This window comes from Choristoneura fumiferana, chromosome 15, assembly GCF_025370935.1.
Source record: "Choristoneura fumiferana chromosome 15, NRCan_CFum_1, whole genome shotgun sequence".
Lineage (NCBI taxonomy): Eukaryota > Metazoa > Arthropoda > Insecta > Lepidoptera > Tortricidae > Choristoneura > Choristoneura fumiferana.
The window spans coordinates 5,535,204-5,554,860 of NC_133486.1; the positions used below are offsets into that span (position 1 = coordinate 5,535,204).

The 19,657-nt window shown below is 37.2% G+C and overlaps 3 protein-coding genes across 4 annotated transcripts; 2 read left to right on the top strand and 1 right to left on the bottom strand.

Annotated features, from left to right (window-relative positions):
- Positions 1-2,231: 2,231 nt before the first annotated feature.
- On the bottom strand, positions 2,232-3,824 carry LOC141435703 (alpha-(1,3)-fucosyltransferase C-like). Its single transcript, XM_074098448.1, has 2 exons — positions 2,974-3,824; positions 2,232-2,561 (listed from the first exon to the last, which is right to left on the bottom strand). Exons 1-2 carry the CDS (start codon positions 3,384-3,386, stop codon positions 2,285-2,287), a joined length of 690 nt encoding a protein of 229 aa, XP_073954549.1. The 5' UTR covers positions 3,387-3,824; the 3' UTR covers positions 2,232-2,284.
- Positions 3,825-9,413: 5,589 nt separating this feature from the next.
- Positions 9,414-12,132, top strand: LOC141435922 (alpha-(1,3)-fucosyltransferase C-like). 2 transcript variants are annotated; one of them, XM_074098758.1, is made up of 3 exons: positions 9,414-9,499; positions 10,669-11,603; positions 11,762-12,132. In XM_074098758.1, exons 1-3 carry the CDS (start codon positions 9,485-9,487, stop codon positions 12,036-12,038), a joined length of 1,227 nt encoding a protein of 408 aa, XP_073954859.1. In that variant the 5' UTR covers positions 9,414-9,484; the 3' UTR covers positions 12,039-12,132. The 2 variants fall into 2 exon arrangements, with proteins under 2 accessions (XP_073954859.1, XP_073954860.1); XM_074098759.1 differs by lacking the exon at positions 9,414-9,499 and adding an exon at positions 9,539-9,610.
- A 2,656-nt stretch (positions 12,133-14,788) lies between these two features.
- On the top strand, positions 14,789-18,563 carry LOC141435923 (alpha-(1,3)-fucosyltransferase C-like). Its single transcript, XM_074098761.1, has 3 exons — positions 14,789-15,200; positions 17,100-18,034; positions 18,229-18,563. Exons 1-3 carry the CDS (start codon positions 15,168-15,170, stop codon positions 18,503-18,505), a joined length of 1,245 nt encoding a protein of 414 aa, XP_073954862.1. The 5' UTR covers positions 14,789-15,167; the 3' UTR covers positions 18,506-18,563.
- Positions 18,564-19,657: the final 1,094 nt, after the last annotated feature.

Sequence of the window (19,657 nt, forward strand, 5' to 3'; positions counted from 1 at the left end):
TATCCATCTTAGGCCTCTAGGTTGGCAACGCATCTGCAATCCCCATGGTGTTGCAGGTGTCTATGGGCGGTAGTGATCTCTTAACATCAGGAGACCCACTTGCTCGTTTTCCATCCAGTCGAAAAAAAAACATTCAGAAAACAAATTTGACTAGATTATATAAAAAAAAAAACATAGGAACACGTCCAAAGCATAAGTATTTTCGGTCCAAGCTGCAGTTGTCTCTATCGCGCTCTGCTCGGGGTTGTTCGGGCACTGCGCTCTGCGCACTACATTCTGTCTGTGTATTGTAAGTTCCTCTTTCAGATATTTTCTACTTTTTATTTAAGTACTGTACCATAATAAAATTAGGGTTCCATACCCGAAGAGTGACAAACAGGACCCTATTTATGTCGCCACATTGTCTGTATGTCTGTTTGTCTCAGGGCTGTATCACAGGAACCGTAATAGATAGACAGATGAAATGTATTCATAAATAATAATGTATTTCTAATGCCGCTATAACAACAAATGTTTATGTAAAAAAAAACCATTAAAGCTTTTTCGCTGACTGTACTTGCATTGTCATCCTACTTTCATTTTATATACATACCAAATTTCAAATCAATCCAACTACTGAAAATGGGTCAAAATGAACTTGCAAGATTTGACAGCAAAAACAACAACAACAAACAAAAAGCTTGTAAAAATGAAATATACGTAAATAAAGGTACAAATAAAGTAGAGGTACTAAATTAGATGAATATATATATATTTAATACAGATATTTAAATAGTGTTCATAATAATTATAAACACTGAGCGAAAATCGCGAACGATTCATCTGTGCTGTTTGTAGCTCGCGCTCTATAACTGTGTAGTGTACATTTTGCCTAAAGAATGACAAGTTCCTATTTAGCACTCGGTGGAACCCTGTCGCAGGGAGCCTCTGCTGTCGTTATCAAGTTTTTTTGATAAGTGCGGAAAATGCCGACTGTGACAGGATTCTACCGAGTGCTAAATAGGAACTTGTCAAGCTCTAATTGCTATATTAATCAGATAGGCGCTTTTTGCTCATTCCTCATCCCAGCCTATATCCGTCCTACTGGTGGGCACAGGCATCCTCTCAGAATGAGACAGCTTGGGCCGTAGTTCCCACACGGGCTCAGTGTGGATTGGGAACTTCACACACACCAATGAATTGCTTCGCAGGTGTCTGCAGTTTTCCTCAAGGTGTTATCTTTAAACGTAAGCTCGTGGTAAATTTGAAATGTAATTTCACACATGAATTCTGAGAGGTGCGAGTCGAGGTTTGAATTGAGTGGTGGGATGTACCTATATTTGCCAAGTTTTGGGCCCATATCACAATAAGAAGTGGGTAAAACTCAAGGCAAGGCAAGGCAAGATTTTGTTAGGCACCTTTCCAGAGTCGGATGACCCATTTCAATTCACATTACGTTAGAAAAAGTATCTGCTAAATATACTGACTTTTCTTAGTGCATTAGGATTTTATAAAGGGTATTCCTTTAAGAGAAGTCGGATCTCTTCGTTCCATTCTCCATACAAACGTAGTCCCGGTGTCATTTGAAAACTAGGCAACAGAACTAGATGATATTTTGTAACTATGGACTAGACGTAATTATCTATGCCTGTGGTTTTTCAGATTTTCATATAAATGCGTAATATCAGAATAACAGGAGCTCAAAAGTCGACAAAAAAAAGATGTCAACTTTGCACGACAGGCATAGAAAATATAATGAGTATCTTGATTGTAAAATATCATTGATTTCTGTGCTATACTTTTCGTATAATATGAGAAAAATGAAACCCAAAATTGTTGGGAAGTGGATATTTGTAGTTAGCCTAGGGCGGTTAGAACTCTAAATCAGGCACTTGGTAGCTGACCGACTTACTATGGAAAGGCGAGAAAAATCGTTTTTCGACCTATGATCCTTGGAGAAATTTGTTCAGTTTAAGCGAAATTATCACCTGTTTAAGTAAAATATCATACTGTTTGGTACCATCTCTGTATAGGTAGAGTCATTCACGATGACGCGTGTCTAATTTTGTCAAAATCACGAGTCCTCGTGAATGGCACTAGGTGTAATACCACAATGGATACTCGTACCTTTTCAACCAGCCACGCCTCAGACCTGAGGCCTTATTGTCTAAGGCGCGAGCTCATGCTATTGCTTTCACCATCTCTTTCTACCCTCATCCTTTACCACATGACAGAAAGAAACGGTGAAAATAATTATGATTCCGAGTGCGTTAGACAAGAAGGCTGAGTGCATTAAGTGAAGTTCCTATGTTCCCCAATTAAGACCGTCTTTACATCGCTCCAGGAAGTCAGGGTTCCACCAGCGCCTAAAGTCCAGTATACTTCGCGCTTCAAGCATGGTCTGGTTGTTCAGAGCTGCACACAACCCGCATATATTCTTGGGCCGGTGGTAGGAGTAGTGGTTCTTCCACCTGAAAAAGTCGCGGTAGGCTACCGGGGTCTTGATGAGATGCGCCATGAGGGAAGCCAGCTCTTCAGGCTTATACTTCCTGGCGTCAAGGTATGATCCGGGTGGCAAAAATCTATGGAAGCAGAAGAAAGAGAGAAACAAATATTCGTGATAACGTGGGACAAAAAAAGGAAAAAAAAAGAATAAGATAAATAGGTGACAAACGTTTAAGACCATAATTATATATTAACAAATACATTATAGAAAGTATCTAGGTTTATTTTACAAATTTGTTTTAGAAAGATTTATTTAACCTAATTAACTTGTTAGGTTAACCAGGCACAGGGTGATAATAAATTGGGTTAAAAATGTCTGTTCCTAAGACTGCGAGAAACAGCCAACGGGTCCTAAGCATAGTAATAATAATAGGATACTGTTTGCATCCTTACGACATCCTAAAGACAGGAAAATAGGTAAATGGCGTAAAACTGAGATAACAGATGGTAAACCGAGCATTACTAAATATTATAGAAAAGTCGAATAACCTGGAATAATTCGCTCCGCCGTAGAGAATGGGTACAACATCGCCCATTAATGCTGTGATCACTTTTTCCGTGATATAGTCTTCTGCGAACGAATTCTCAAATGCTAAATAAAAGTAGTAGGTATTCCTTAATAGATCATCGCACGAACGATTCCTTTTTGGACACTCCAATGCCCCACATTTACCATACACGTCTAAGTCTAAATTGAGTTTATTCAACTCGTACTTCAGACTTTTAGTGTAATTCTCTCGCTTGCTTCTAGTATGACAATGTGAAACAAACCACGCGGCAGCCTTAGTTCTTCCGTTAAATATTTGCAACGATTTCAAATCATTGAATTCAGACATGTTTTCCACCCAAGTCAAATCAACCTTTGGTCCAATTTTGTCACCATTCATATTCTTAATAACCATATACGAGAAACTTATATCAGAGTTCAACTTATATGTTGCAGTCCAGTTGAAGTATCCATCATATAGTGAGTTGCAGATTGGCTGGCTGTCGGAAGATTCTGTGTTCAAGAAAATATATTTCTGGTGGTACCATCTACCGGCTGGAAGATCCCGCTCTTTCACACGCTTAAGACTCTGTCCATTGAAGATTATAGCATCGAATTTAGATAATTCGAATCCAAACTTGTATCTATTCTGAGTAAGATGGCAGTTAGTGAAGCGGCAATTGCTTTCTTCAAATTCCAGCTGTTCTTTCTGCCAAATTGTAAAAGGCTCGATGGGCCACCGACCAGTTGGTACCCACTCTAGAATGTATTTGACCCTTGGTGTTCTTGCTTTCAGTACTAGATTAATACATATGAGCGTACATAAAACACTCGTTATAAGTAATAGTTTTTTTACAGCCAAACCTTTCTTAGTTAGCAGAGATCGCAATTGGAATAAAAACATTTTGATTCCAAGAAAAGATGACTAGGAGTTGAAGGATAGGACACTGACAGTTAATGTTGTCAGTCAAAACTTTCCAAAGACACCAGAATTTACCGAAAACGGCTGATTAAGGAGTTAGTCCCTGTTTATATTTTTCTTCGTCGGATACTCTTAATAGAGCAGTCGTGGTCACGTTGCATGTCGAAAAATTCTTCGCCAGTTGTCCCTGGCTGTCGCTTCTGTGGCGCAAATGTTGAGAAGAGTAATTTGTTAGGGTTTTTATCTGGTCCAGCTCAGCGCATGGGAGAACGTCGTTTTGATCTTTTCTCATTGACTCTTCCCTGCACCACAAGTCACTCTATAGAGTGCTCCCTACGTCGAGTCACATATCCAAAATATCGGAGGATACGAGATCTCACTATAGATGATAGACTCTTTACATTATTTCAGTGCAATCGTTCCAGTAGCTTGATGAGTCTAAAGCGGCGTCGTTCATCTAACGCGGTCGCCGAACTTGTTTCAAACTACTTAGGCTGACGAACGTCGTCTTATACTACCGTGTTCTTTACACGCATGCGGCGAACGACTTACTCGTAGTGTATTTAATTGCCGCTTCATAAGGCTAACTATTTTCGCTCTTTTAGAATCCAGATGTTCCTGCACTCCGACTTCTGGCCGGAGTGTGTAGTCTTCCGTCGCTTTAGGGAAGCAAAGAGAAAAGTATTTAAATAACTCTTTTTTTGTACGTCTTTTTGCATTTTTATGTTTTTTTTTTGTATAATTTGAATTTTACAGCGCATTAGTTTTTACTGTAATGCTGTAATTTTTTATTGACAAATAAATAATAATAATGAGACTGCGGTGCTCGATCGACCTCGTCGAACTCGTTGGGATTGCGACCCCGTAATGTATCGCTATTGGAACGATTTTATTGGATTAATGTAAACATGGTCTTAGGGTGTTAAAGGACGATAAAATAAAATAAATAAATATCATGGGACACCTGACACCAATTGACCTAGTACCAGTAGTATGGATACTAGGCAACGGATAAACATACTTATATAGATATATACATACTTAAATACATATTGAACATCCAAGACCCGAGAACAAACATTCGTATTATTCATATAAATATCTGCTCCGGCCGGGAATCGGACCCGGGACCTCAAGCTTCGTAGTCAGGTTCTCTACCCACTTGGCCATCCGGTCGTCAAACAAAAAGAAAGAAACCAAGTTCTGAAGACTGTTGTCACGTGCAAATCGTGCCACACTATTATCGACCTTCTCCTTAAGGTCACTGGCAGAATACCAGCGCTGCGGCTTTCGCAGCTTCATGCTGAGCCAGCACCCTTCTTGCAGAACACATGGCTTTCATACATAATCCAGTTTTATCGAACAGTTTTACTTGTTTTCTTCCATTTCTTTTTCCAGATTTGTTATGCGTACGTTGACGTTTATAAGTGTTTTTCTGTATGTGTGCCTGTTTTGAAAAATAAAGTCTCATCTTATCTTATCTAATATGAACCAAAGTGCCAACCGATTGTAAAATGTATAGGCCAATCACAAGAGCTGGCACGAATGGATTAAACGAAAGTAATGTCACTTAGACATATATTGTTTGTAGGAACATGACAGATGCATCACAATTTTCATGTTTGTGTGAATTGTATTCAAATAGCTAACACACAGATACTTTCATTCATTCATTCAATCCATTCGTGCCAGCTCTTGTGAATCGAAATGTCACTTGTACCAAAGACCTATAAAATGACAAATAATTAAAACATATCGTACTCGCAATTTGAACTGAACGACATTAGTTCAGCAACTTTTAAAAATGGAGTCTTTCGTCATCATCTTTTCAGCCCCAGGACGTCCACTGTTGGACATAGGCCTGCCCTATAGAAGATGACTATCACCACAACTGAGGCTGAACACCCCAAATGGTATAAATAAACCAATTACACCGTTACACTGTTTTACACCTTTTAGGGTGGAAACCCTAGGGTAGGGGAAGGCATGGGATCCAAGCGTGAAAGAACTCTACGAAGACATTTCATTATATTTGATCAAATAAGCGCTATGTCAGGCAGCGCTGAAACTGAGCCAACTTAACCAGAGCTCATCTTCATAGCAAACATGATGCATGGTGCACGGTTGTGTTGCTCTGAAGATGAGCTCCGGTTGAGCTTGGTGAGTGATAGATGGGTTGGGTTGTGTGTGTTCTTACAGTGTGGAGGTGGAGGAACTGCATGAACACGCATATCTTGCATACACGTAGCTATCATAAGGTCGCGGGTGAGCAAAGTAATTCTTTTAGTTCATTGATGTGGACTCCGCAAAGTAACGCCTGATTCAATAAATCATTAGATCAGTGCTGAATTGAAATTCCGGTACCTAATTTACTAAATTTTCAATAATCCCATGGGAATTCTCAAGAAAACATCGTGGTTTTCCATATTTAGTTATGTAAGTATATAAAACACCCACGCCAAATTTCGTCTTTAATTCTGCCTCTTTTCGTCTTTAAGCTAGAGCAGTCTAGCCCAGGGTTTCCCATTCCTTATTTCGCCGAGCCTCCCCGAACCAAAAATAATATTTTTATGCCCCCCTTAAGTTTCCACAAAAATAAGAAACACATTTTTTGCGATCGAATGGCAATCCGAAACAGTTAATTTACCTACGCGTTCAATAGTTTTTTCATCACACTTGCTCGTAAACAGTGTCATAACATGCAGGCTACCTTGGTTGCAACCCCCCAAATAAAACCCTCGACCTTAATGTGCTTGTCAGCCCGTGGTCGGTAAATGAGCCATTGCGCGTACAAATTTTCTTGTCATGAAGCCCAAGGTCGGTCAATGAGTCCGTGCCCGTACTCATAGTGCTGCGCGCGCTCCTGCAGGACCACATGCACACGCACGTTGCAGCTCGTGCTGCGGGAGGGGGAGGGCGGCGCTGTCAAGAGCGCAGCCTAAGATATTGGCAATATTTGGAAGAATTATATTTTTTCTTTTAAAAATATAAAAAATTTCTTGCAAATGTGATGAAAAACATTGTATGTCGCACGGGCGGTACTAGAATTACGAATATCGACTCATTAAAGCCCTCAGTCTTCGACTTCGGGCTTCTAATAGACTCTCGTTCGTAATTCCTTATTTACCGCCCTTAAGACACAATGTACTATTTTTTGGAAATGCAAACGTACCTATTCCGCCCCCCTGACATTTCTCTACGTCCCACTAGTGGTTGAACGTTGAGTGTGAAGCAGTAACAAACGCACTAATACAAACTAATACAAACACATACATACAAACTTTCGCATTTATAATATTAATAGGATAAAGAATTCAACATACTTGTATTTTTTAAGCACTTTCCGGTGATTATTCACAAAATCTTCATTTATTTGGCACATAAACATTTTATAACTCATACGTGTTTCTTTCAACACCTTTCGTTTACTGACGCGCTCTCACTGGATTCAAATATCACCCAATCCTCTGACCTAAAAGTTGTTGACAGAGTTGCGAGAAGTAAAGATGTTTTGAAATACTTTGAAAGGAATTGATGTATTGTAGTATCCGGAAAAATGCCTAATTAAGAAACAAACTGATTTACTAGGAAGATTTGTGTTGATTTATGTGGAAGTGGAAGAGGCTGGGCTTTGTGCCATAAAACGCATGACTGTCGCTCAGTCATTTGTTTGTGTGGTAGCATGTACCCACTCGCAGGGCAGAAGTTGTTAATCTGCGTCGAACTGTCGTATTGAGAGTTTGAGGTAATAATTACTTCTGTTATTATAATTAGACATTGTTCATAAGTCAACAGCTCATTGACTAAATTATGTAGTTCTTGTTATATTGTAGACCTAAGCCTTACCTTTGTCAATTAGGTACTTTTATCATCATCCCAGCCTATATACGTCCCACTGCTGGGCACAGGCCTCCTCTCAGAACAAGAGGGCTTGGGCCATAGTTCCCTCGCGGGCCCAGTGCGGATTGGGAACTTCGCACGCACCATTGAATCGCTTCGCAGGTTTGTGCAGGTTTCCTCACGATGTTTTCCTTCACAGCAAAGCTCGTGGTAAATTTCAAATGTAATTCCGCACATGAATTTTGAAAAACTCAGAGGTGCGAGCCGGGGTTTGAACCCACGACCCTCTGCTTGAGAGGCCACCACAGCTTAAACGCAATAAAAAGTGAAAACGCTGGCAGCTCCGTTGCCCGCCCCGCTGCCTCCCAGCGACCGATTCGCAGCCTAAGTCCCTATAGCATTTGTTTTTCAAAACCTAAACTTGGCAGTGTATCTTATAAGATACACAATTTTAATTTTGTTAGCTGTACAAGAATCTATCGAGGCTTGAATTCAGTACACTGACTCACCTTGTCAAGTTTAGGGTTAAATATAAACTTGAAAAGGGCCGCTACCATAGTGTAAGAAAATGTAAGTTCTTAGACTTTGCCACTACTACAATTTTCTTCGTTTAAATAAAGCTTAAATTAAAAATAAAGCGTTTGCTACGGATTAGCCCGAAACACGTCGAGCTAAACTCGATTTCATACGTGAGTTATCCGGGTCAATATATTTAATATGAGTGAGTCTCACGGTAGTTTCGTTTCTTTACTTCGTAAGTAATGCAGCTTGCTTTATGAGAATGAGAATGAAACAAAATTGAACACACAATAAAACGATACCGTTATTGGAAAGCATGAATATAATTATACATATTTAAATAAATTATTATTACGAGAACACTTTTCATTAGAAGAGGTGCGCCACCATTCTATTGTAAAAATACATGAACTCGTAGGTAGGTACATGTACTTTTAGTACCAAAGTTCGCATGATGTCACAGTGTATAAAGTATGTTTTTTTTTCATTGGTTGCTGATTGGGGGTTCGTAAATAATAGGAGTAGCGTTCTATTTATTACAAAGTAAGACTTTATTTACTTATGACTTTGAGCACAGTAGTTGCATTTGCTAAGTGCAGTTAGTTCTGAAGAAGAATAAAGTTTTTTGGAGCTTTAGAATTTTGTTTTTGCTATATATATTTAAAGTCCTACTTAACACATAGAATGCGACCCGCAGTATAAGCGAATCCCCAATGAACAAAAAAATAAAATCCTTTATCTATATGTATTGACGACCGGATGTCTAAGTGGTTAGAGGACCTGACTACAAAGCTTGAGGTATATGGTATAATATGTTTATCCGTTGCCTAGTGTCCACAGTACAAGCTTTGCTTAGTTTGGGACTAGATCAATTGGTGTCAAGTGTCCCATGATATTTTTTTATTATTTTATTTATTTGTTCATAATGATTATTTTAATTGAATCGTTGCGTACACGCCGAAGTTTTACCGTCCTATGCGACTGGAGATGAAACATGTCAAACAGTGAACCAAGAGTCGCGAGTTGTGACCCCGCGTTAAAAAAGCATCGAATATAAAATCATCCTGTATGCAATAGCGTGATCGGCACGATAATTACACGCCCTTTAATAGTCAAATGTGGAAGCGAGCACACATTTCAGTTAGCTTCGTTACACTAAAAACGTGCGTACAAATGAGTATGGCTGTTTCATTTCGGATTAAAAAAAATGTGGGTGAAATTGGACAAGCAAAATGAACTTAATAAAGGTGAGTAAAACAAAAGCTTAATTTTTTTTAGTTTACTGAAAGACGGTATTGATTAAGTTTAGCTTGCTCTAAAGAACCATTGTCGCGAACTGTTGCGAGAACATCAAAACTGTAAGTAGAAACACATCTTAATGCGTTTTTCTTTTTAATAACCATGCTTACATCACTTTTTTCGCTTCCTTTTGACTGTTCTTGTATCGTCCTCGTCCTCACTCGATGCAATTGCTAATTGTATTGTATTGTATTGTATTGTATTGTATTGTAAAACTCTTTATTGTACATAAAACACATAACCGGTACACCGGAACGTCCCCATATACGCTACCTGACCTTTCTTTCTTCTCCTGTGAAGAAGGGCTACGAAATAGCCCGAAACATGTCCAGCTAAACTCGATTAAAGACGTAAGTTATCCGTTACAATATCTTTAATTAGTCTATTCTAAATATATTTGGGTTATAATAGTTTTAAATCTATCATTTTCACAGAAATATCAAAAAAGTGTAAAATAAAAAAATAAATTTAAAAAATCAAAAAACCGACTGTCTTTAAAAATACTAAAAAGAAGAAAACATGTCTAGTGGGCTAGAACTCTTTTAAGTAGCAACTTAAAGTTCAACAGTCGGGGCCCATTCAAATCGTGACCAGCTCAAAAATTCTTACTACCTAATGGGTCCCGACTGTTGAACTTTAACTTAGCTACTTAACAGAGTTGTACCCAACTAGACTTGTTTTCTTCTTTTTAGTATTTTTTAAAGGCAGTCGGGTTTTTGATTTTATATTTTTTTATTTTTATTTTTATGATCTATTTCTTTGATCCTGCCGCTTGTTCTTTCATTCTATCAGACAAAAATTTTTTTTTTAAATATCACGGGACACTTGACACCTATTGACCTAGTCCCAAACTAAGCAAAGCTTGTACTATGGGTACTAGGCAACGGGTAAACATACTTATAATATAGATAAATAAATAGTTGCACACATATTAAATGCACAAGACCCGAGAACAAATTATTCATGCAAATATCTACCTCGACCGGGAATAGAACCCGGGTCCTCAAGCTTCATACTCAGGTTCTCTAACCACTTGGCTAATTAGACTCCATCATGTAGGCGCTTGCACTATTACAGATTCGTGATAATGTAAATACAAAATATGCTTATTTTCCAGAACAATCTAATTTCGAATATGACTCCGGGATCTTGGCATGAACCTGAAACAGAATATACTTCAGTGCTAAATGTATGGAAATGCTACCTAAGAGGCCTACCTGCTAAGAGGCTACTTGCTAAGAGGTTATTACTCGCCACGAGTATATGTATACTTATTTATATATATCAAAGCCCAGAGAATAAAACAGCAAAAGAGTCAACAGTAGAAAATATAAAATACATATTAATGTGGACACCTGCTATTTTTGACCCTTTCAGTTATTGGAAATGTCATTTTTCCAATTGTTACTTTACCACCCACAGGGATTTTTTCGGTGGTAAGTTAACTAAGTTTGACGCTATAATCTTCTACGGACCCCACTGTTATAGTGTACATGCGTCTGATCTTCCAAAAAAGAGGTCCAATCACCAGAAATATATTTTTTTAAACATGGAATCGTCAGACAACCAGCCGATCTGCGATTCAATACTCGATGGATTTTTCAACTGGACAGCGACGTATAAGTTAAACTCTGATATCAAGTTGCCATATATGCTCATCAGAAATAAAAGTGGCCATATAGTGGGACCAAGTGTTGATATGACTTGGGACAATGACATGCCTGAATACAATGAAACGTCTAAAAATAAAACCAGGGCAGCTGCTTGGTTTGTTTCACATTGCCATACTAGAAGCAAACGAGAAAAGTATGCTGAAAAGCTTGAAAGTGAATTGCACCATCACAATTTAACTTTGGATGTGTATGGTAAATGTGGAAACTTAAGCTGTACGAGAAAACAAGATTCTCAATGCTTTGAGCTACTTAAAAACACCTACTTTTTCTATCTATCATTTGAAAACTCTTTTGCAGAGGACTATATCACAGAGAAAGTGAAAAATGCATTACTCAATGATGTTGTACCGATTGTTTATGGAGCAGCTAATTATTCCAGGTCTGTTAAAAACTTTACCTTCGTCAAATTCCCTGTTTGAAAATAATAACGTGAACCTATTGAAAAAAAATCGCAGAAAACATTACAGTTATTTTTAAAAGAAGCTTATTTTACTCATTGTTTCACTACGGTAAAAAAAATTATTTCTGTTTTCACAGATTTCTGCCACCCGGGTCGTACATTGACGCCAGAAAGCATGAGCCTAAAGAGCTGGCTTCTATCATGGCGCATATCATCAAGACCCCGGCAGCCTACCATGACTTCTTCAGGTGGAAGAGCCTCTACACATACCACCCTGCTAAATACGTATGCAGACTGTGTGCAGTCCTCAACAATCAGACCATGCTTGAAACGCGTACTACATACAAGGAGATGAGACGATGGTGGAATCCTGTTTATAAACAGAGATGCAAAGACAGGACTTGGGGATCTTAGGATATTAATCATTGAAAGGCTTGGAGACTTGGAGAATCGACGAAACAGCATGTATTTACAAGCTTTTTTTTATACAAAGTAAACATAACCAGATGAATACTGCAAATGTATTTATGTACGTGAGACGTTAAAATACAGTGTCGCCAAATTATTCCATTGCAGACTTAGCTTGGCCAGGCTCTATTTTACTTCAACCAGTTTTGATTTTTTTCGAGGAGCATTAATGACAACATCAATGTATTTTACAAGCTTTTATTTAGTTTCACCTGTCCCGTTCCTCTGTCTATTTGTAGTCAAATCTTGCAAGTTAAATTTGACCAATTTTCAGTAGTCAAATTGACTTGAAATTTGAAATACTTACTTATGTACATTGTGTGACAATACAATAATCTGGTAGTGACATCCTGGTAGTCCGGCCAGGATTGTCTCCGTAGGACGGAACTCTTCAACGGTTAATGGTATCGGATATAAATTTGGTATACCAATATAGTTTGGGTGATAATGCAAGTAAAGTTGTCAAAAAGTACAGTCCGCAAAAAAAACTTGTATTAAAAATGTTTCTTTTTTTACCAAAAACTTGCAAGTTAAATTTGATCCACTTGCCGATTTCCGACGAGCTGAAATTTTTCATGCATGTATACATCAGATGACAATGCAATATTATTATGACGTGGAGCTCATCGGATGATGAAGCTGGAAGATGGCCATAAGAACTATGTAATGAAACGACACAAAGCCATTGAGTTTGGGTTCGTTTGATTCGTCTTGACGAGTACTTTGTTGCTAAAAGGAAACCAAGGTCTGATGATGGAGCAGGAAGGGGTCATAGGAACTCGGTTATTAAACGACGCAAGCCAATAGAGTTTGGACTCGTTTTATTCATCTCGACGAGTACTATGGTACTAGATGGTAACCAGGGTCTGATGATGGAGCTGGAAGATTACCATAGGAATTCGGTAATAGAGCGACACAACCCCATCGCGTTTGGGCTCGTTGGATTCGTCTTGTAGAGTGCTTTGGTGCTAGATGGTAGCTAGTGTCTGATGATAGAGCTGGAAAACGCTGTTATGCATACGACTACCCCATAGTAATTTTTTTATCAAAAATACTAAAAAGATAAATATAAGATAAAGTAGAAAAAACTTTAAAAACAAACTTTTATTACTTTTAAATAAAAAAGAACCAAAAAGTTCAATATAATTTAAATCAGAAGATATACCGTTATAAACGTACATTGTATTAAATCTTTGCGTTTTTATCACAGTCCCAATTATTATAAATAAAAGCGTGTTACATTTTAATAGAATAATAAAGAGGAATTTATCATATTTTACATCTTCTTTATTTCTCTTGCTGTCACGATGTAAAACGCTTTTGTTTATAAATTATAAAAACCGAAACTAAACCGAAACCCGGTTTTTTGCCGAAACTCGACCGAAAGGCACTATTTCTAATAACGGATTGTGATAAATAGGCAAAGATTTAATACAATGTACCTATAAAACGGTATATTTCTCATCTGATTTAAATTATTTTAAACTTTTAAGCTCTTTTTATTTACAAGTAATAAAAGCTTGTCTCTAAAAAGATTTTTTCTTTATTTTTTTTTATTAAAAATTATAATAAGTACATCTACTTTTACTAAAAATAATCGAACCTTTCCTATGATCATACTATGGGGCAACTCAACAGATTCTGGGCGCGTTATGGTTCTGCAGAAACAAGTGGTGCGGATTCTTGCCAAAGGCCGTCTTGTAAAAAACTGTTCACGGAACTAGGAATCATGACCCTATTTTCACTGTAGGTACCTACCTGTTCCAATAACTTGTTATGTATACGAGCACAAACGTTTCTAGCTTCAGTCGAATGGGCGTTGAGGGTAAAATCACTCGTAGCACCCGCATACTCATACTCATTTATTGGTAATATCATTATTACATGTCATTTTGTTAAATTATTCTAACAATGGTGCTAGCGGGAAAGAACCCGCCGTGATTTTAGTAACCAGTTTCTTTCACTGCCTGCAGTGACGCGTTCTGTGACAGTCACTGCAACTGAATTAGAAATAAAACTAATATTTAACGTAATTTGTTACAAGCTATTGAGCTATGACTTTATTTATCACAAGCATCGTTTTTCGGTGTAATGTCAATAATTTTATAATCTAAGAATCGTTTCTTTGACGTTGTATAAAGTTAAGGTTATAATTATTACTCTGTGCTACTCGTGACGTCTGTAGCGTTGAGGCGAATATCAACCACAAAAATAGCTCGTTTCAAAAATCACCACTTGTCGCTTGACGTGAAACCAGTGATTTGGTTATTCAGCACGTTACTAGTTACTGTATACGGTGACGTGGAATAACGTCCATCTCTACCGTTATCAGTTCCAAATATAATATTACGAACACCTTACCTTCTAAACTAAAACGAGAAAATAATAATTAAACGTTTTGCCGTCACCTGAAAGACTTTTTGTAGTAAAACGCATTTTATTCTGTCAATGACTTTTTGAATATGACGTTTTATTTTAATATTAATTTTATTTTATTGTTTGAATTTGTGAAAATCTTTTGTATTTTTTTAAAATTGTAATTTTGTATTTTACTTATGACGATCCCCAAGGGAGAACAAACTATATTATAAATTACAATTGTAATCTATTTATTATTTTAAGTATAATTTTGTATTCTTGACGTTTTTAACTTTTTTGTTTTTAGTTATTGTTTTCTATCTCAAAAGGAAAATAATCGGCCACTATGTTTAGCGTTTGTGGACTATGAAAAAGCCTTCGATTCAATCGAGACCTGGGCTGTATTGCAGTCTCTTCAGCGATGCCATATTGACTATAGATACATCGAGGTGTTGAAGAGTTTGTACAGCAACGCCACTATGTCAATCCGGTTGCAGGACGAGAGTACACAACCAATCCAACTGCATCGAGGTGTGAGACAGGGAGACGTTATTTCTCCGAAACTGTTCAGAAATGCGTTGGAGGATGTTTTCAAGCTCTTGGACTGGAACAGGTTCGGCATCAATATCAACGGCGAGTACATCACCCATCTTCGTTTTGCCGATGATATAGTCATAATGACGGAGTCGTCGGAGGAGCTCAATACTATATGATACTATGCTCAGTGACCTCAATATCGTCTCCCAACAGGTGGGTCTTAAAATGAACATGGACAAGACTTAAATCATGTCAAATGTCCATGTCTGAACTCGATTTAAGACGTGAGTTATCCGGGTCAATATATTTAATATGAGTGAGTCTCACGGTAGTTTCGTTTCTTTACTTCGTAAGTAATGCAGCTTGCTTTATGAGAATGAGAATGAAACAAAATTGAACACACAATAAAACGATATCGTTATTGGAAAGCATGAATATACACATATTTAAATAAAGCATATTATTATTACGAGAACGCTTTTCATTAGAAGAGGTGCGCTACCATTCTATTGTAAAAATACATGAACTCGTAGGTAGGTACATGTACATTTAGTACCAAAGTTCGCATGATGTCACAGTATGTTTTTTTTTTCATTGGTTGTTGATTGGGGGTTCGTAAATATTAGGAGTCGCGTTCTATGTATTACAAAGTAAGACTTTACTTTACTTATGACTTTGAACACAGTAGTTGCATTTGCTAAGTGCAGTTAGTTCTGAAGAAGAATAAAGTTTTTTGGAGCTTTAGAATTTTGTTTTTGCTACATTATATTTAAAGTCCTACTTAACACGTAGAATGCGACCCGCAGTATAAGCGAATCCCCAATGAACAAAAAAATAAAATCCTTTATCCATATTTATTTATTCATAATGATTATTTTAACTGAATCGTTGCGTACACGCCCAAGTTTCACCGCCCTATGCGACTTGAGATGAAACATGCCAAAACAGTGAACCAAGAGTCGCGATTTGTGACCCCGCGTTTAAAAAGCATCGAAAATAAAACCATTGTGTGCTATAAATAACAAGTTAAGTTTTGATTTGAATTAAGTGGAACCATGATGATCTAATTACCGGTAACCTATAGAGCCTCTGTTTTTAATATTATCCCCGGTTCTGGGCCACACACTGTACTTACCTATAAAGTCCTACTATAAAAGTCAAAGTCAAAGTCAAAATATTATTTATTCAATTTAGGCTATAACAAGCACATATTTTTATTTCGCGTATTGTCTGCTGATGTCATAATTGCTGATGCCAACTTATATTTTAGTCTCGTAGCTTTGTATTTGATTTGTTTTGTGTGACTTTCCGTAATTTCACTCTCCTGTGGCCCGATCAGTGCTGGTTTTCAACCAGCGATATGCTGAGCCGGGACCTTTTTATAGCGGCAACATTTCTTATTGTTATTTTTCCTAACCTTAATGTGTCATTGCTGTTATAAATAAATTATTTTCTTCCTTTCTTCTTTCTTTATGAATGTCAAAAAAAAAACTACCACTGGTTCGGAAAAACCTCTGTTGAGAAGAATCCGAGAAAGAAGAAATCCGAGAAAGTTCAACAGTCGGGGGCCCATTCAAATCGTGACCAGCTCAAAAATTCTTACTACCTAATGGGTCCCGACTGTTGAACTTTAACTTAGCTACTTAACAGAGGATAGCCAACTAGACTTGTTTTCTTCTTTTTAGTATTTTTTAAAGGCAGTCGGGTTTTTGATTTTACAAATTTTTATTTTTTATTTTTATGATCTATTTCTTTGATCCTGCTGCTTATTCTTTCATTCTATCAGACAAACATTATTTTTTTTAAATATCATGGGACACTTGACACCTATTGACCTAGTCCCAAACTAAGCAAAGCTTGTATTATGGGTACTAGGCAACGGGTAAACATACTTATAATATAGATAAATAAATAGTTGAATACATATTAGATGCACAAGATCCGAGAACAAATTATTCATGCAAATATCTGCCTCGACCGGGAATCGAACCAGGGTCCTCAAGCTTCATACTCAGGTTCTCTAACCACTTGGCTAATTGGACCCCATCATGTGTGTGCTTGCACTATTACAGATTCGTGATAATGTAAATACAAAACATGCTTATTTTTCAGAACAATCTAATTTCGAATATGACTCCGGGATCTTGGCATGAACCTGAAACAGAATATACTTCAGTGCCGAATGTATGGAAATGCTACCTAACAGGCCTACCTGCTAAGAGGATACTTGCTAAGAGGTTATTACTCGCCTTGAGTATATGTATACTTATTTACATATATCAAAGCACAGAGAATAAAACAGCAAAAGAGTCAACAGTAGAAAATATGAAATACATATTAATGTGGACACCTGCTACTATTGAACCTTCCAGTTATTGGAAATGTCATTTTTCCAATTGTTACTTTACCACGCACAGGGATTTTTTCTATGGTAATTTAACTAAGTTTGACGCTATAATCTTCTACGGACCCCACTGTTATAGTGTACATGCGTCTGATCTTCCAAAAAAGAGGTCCAATCACCAGAAATATATTTTTTTAAACATGGAATCGTCGGACAACCAGCCGATCTGCGATTCAATACTCGATGGATTTTTCAACTGGACAGCGACGTATAAGTTAAACTCTGATATCAAGTTGCCATATATGCTCATCAGAAATACAAGTGGCCATATAGTGGGACCAAGTATTGATATGACTTGGGACAATGACATGCCTGAATACAATGAAACGTCTAAAAATAAAACCAGGGCAGCTGCTTGGTTTGTTTCACATTGCCATACTAGAAGTAAACGAGAAAAGTATGCTGAAAAGCTTAAAAGTGAATTGCACCATCACAATTTAACTTTGGATGTGTATGGTAAATGTGGAAACTTAAGCTGTCCGAGAAAAAAAGATTCTCAATGCTTTGAGCTACTTATTAACACCTACTTCTTCTATCTATCATTTGAAAACTCTTTTGCAGAAGACTATATCACAGAGAAAGTGAAAAATGCATTACTCAATGATGTTGTACCGATTGTTTATGGAGCAGCTAATTATTCCAGGTCTGTTAAAAACTTTACCTTCGTCAAATTCCCTGTTTGAAAATAATTACGTGAACCTATTGAAAAAAATTGCAGAAAACATTACAGAATGACTGGGTTCGATTCCCAGCCAATTCAATCAATGTTATTTTTAAAAGAAGCTTATTTTACTCATTGTTTCAATACGGTAAAAAAAAATATTTCTGTTTTCACAGATTTCTGCCACCCGGGTCGTACATTGATGCCAGAAAGCATGAGCCTAAAGAGCTGGCTTCTATCATGGCGCATATCATCAAGACCCCGGCAGCATACCATGACTTCTTCAGGTGGAAGAGCCTCTACACATACCACCCTCCTAAATACGTATGCATACTGTGTGCAGCCCTCAACAATCAGACCATGCTTGAAACGCATACTACATACAAGGAGATGAGACGATGGTGGAATCCTGATTATAAACAGAGATGCAAAGACAGGACTTGGGGATCATAGGATATTAATCATAGAAAGTCTTACGGCTTGGAGACTTGGAGAATCGACGAAACAGCATGTATTTACAAGGCTTTTTTTTATACGAAGTAAAAATAACAGATGAATACTGCAAATGTAACGCATATTTATGTACGTGAGACGTTAAAATACAGTGTCGCCAAATTATTCCGTTGCAGACTTAGCTTGGCCAGGCTTTTTTTACTTCAACCAGTTTTGATTTTTTTCGAGGAGCATTAATGACAACATCAATGTATTTTACAAGCTTTTATTTAGTTTCACCTGTCCCGTTCGTTTCAAGTGAGCCAGGTATAACCCAATTTAACACCATAACATTTTCCACGCATCATGAAACTTCGTTATTTTTATATTTTAAATTTTATATCAAATTGCTTTGCAATAATTTTAGTAAATATTTTTTTAACATGAACCTAAGAATTAGCTTAGGATTATCTATGGTATGGCATTATTATGGTACGCTACTTGCGTACAACGGGACGGTAGACATTTTTAAAATATACATATTTAGAGGAGCGACGTGCTTTCCGCTTTGTTTCTATTATTTGTACAATAAATAATTATAAATACTAGAAAGTGGTTTTAATCTTTGAGTGCAAAATAATCACTTCAGAAATTAACAATACTTATTTAAGTGCTGATAGAAAGATAATAGCTTTCTGTCAGCCGACAGAACCCATAAAATGTCAACGAGACGTTCCGAGCAGCTCCGAATATTTACGATACAGAACGAACTCAATCGGTCAAGTTGAGCGGAATATTATTGCATTACGTTGAATTTACGATTAAGTTTGTTACAAAAAAAACAAAAGTTAAGTTTTGATTTTAATTAAGTGGAACCATGATGATCTAATTACCGGTAACCTATAGAGCCTCTGTTTTTAATATTATCCCCGGTTCTGGGCCACACACTGTACTTACCTATAAAGTCCTACTATACTATAAACTGCGATCCCCAATATAAGCGAATCCCCATCAAGAAAAAAAAACACCCTTTATCCATATTTATTTATTAATTGAAATGATTATTTTAATTGAAGAATGTATCGCTGCGTACACACCCTTTCACCGTCCTATGCGACTTGAGATGAAACATTTGTCAGAACAGTGAATCAAGAGTCGCAAATTGTGACCCTG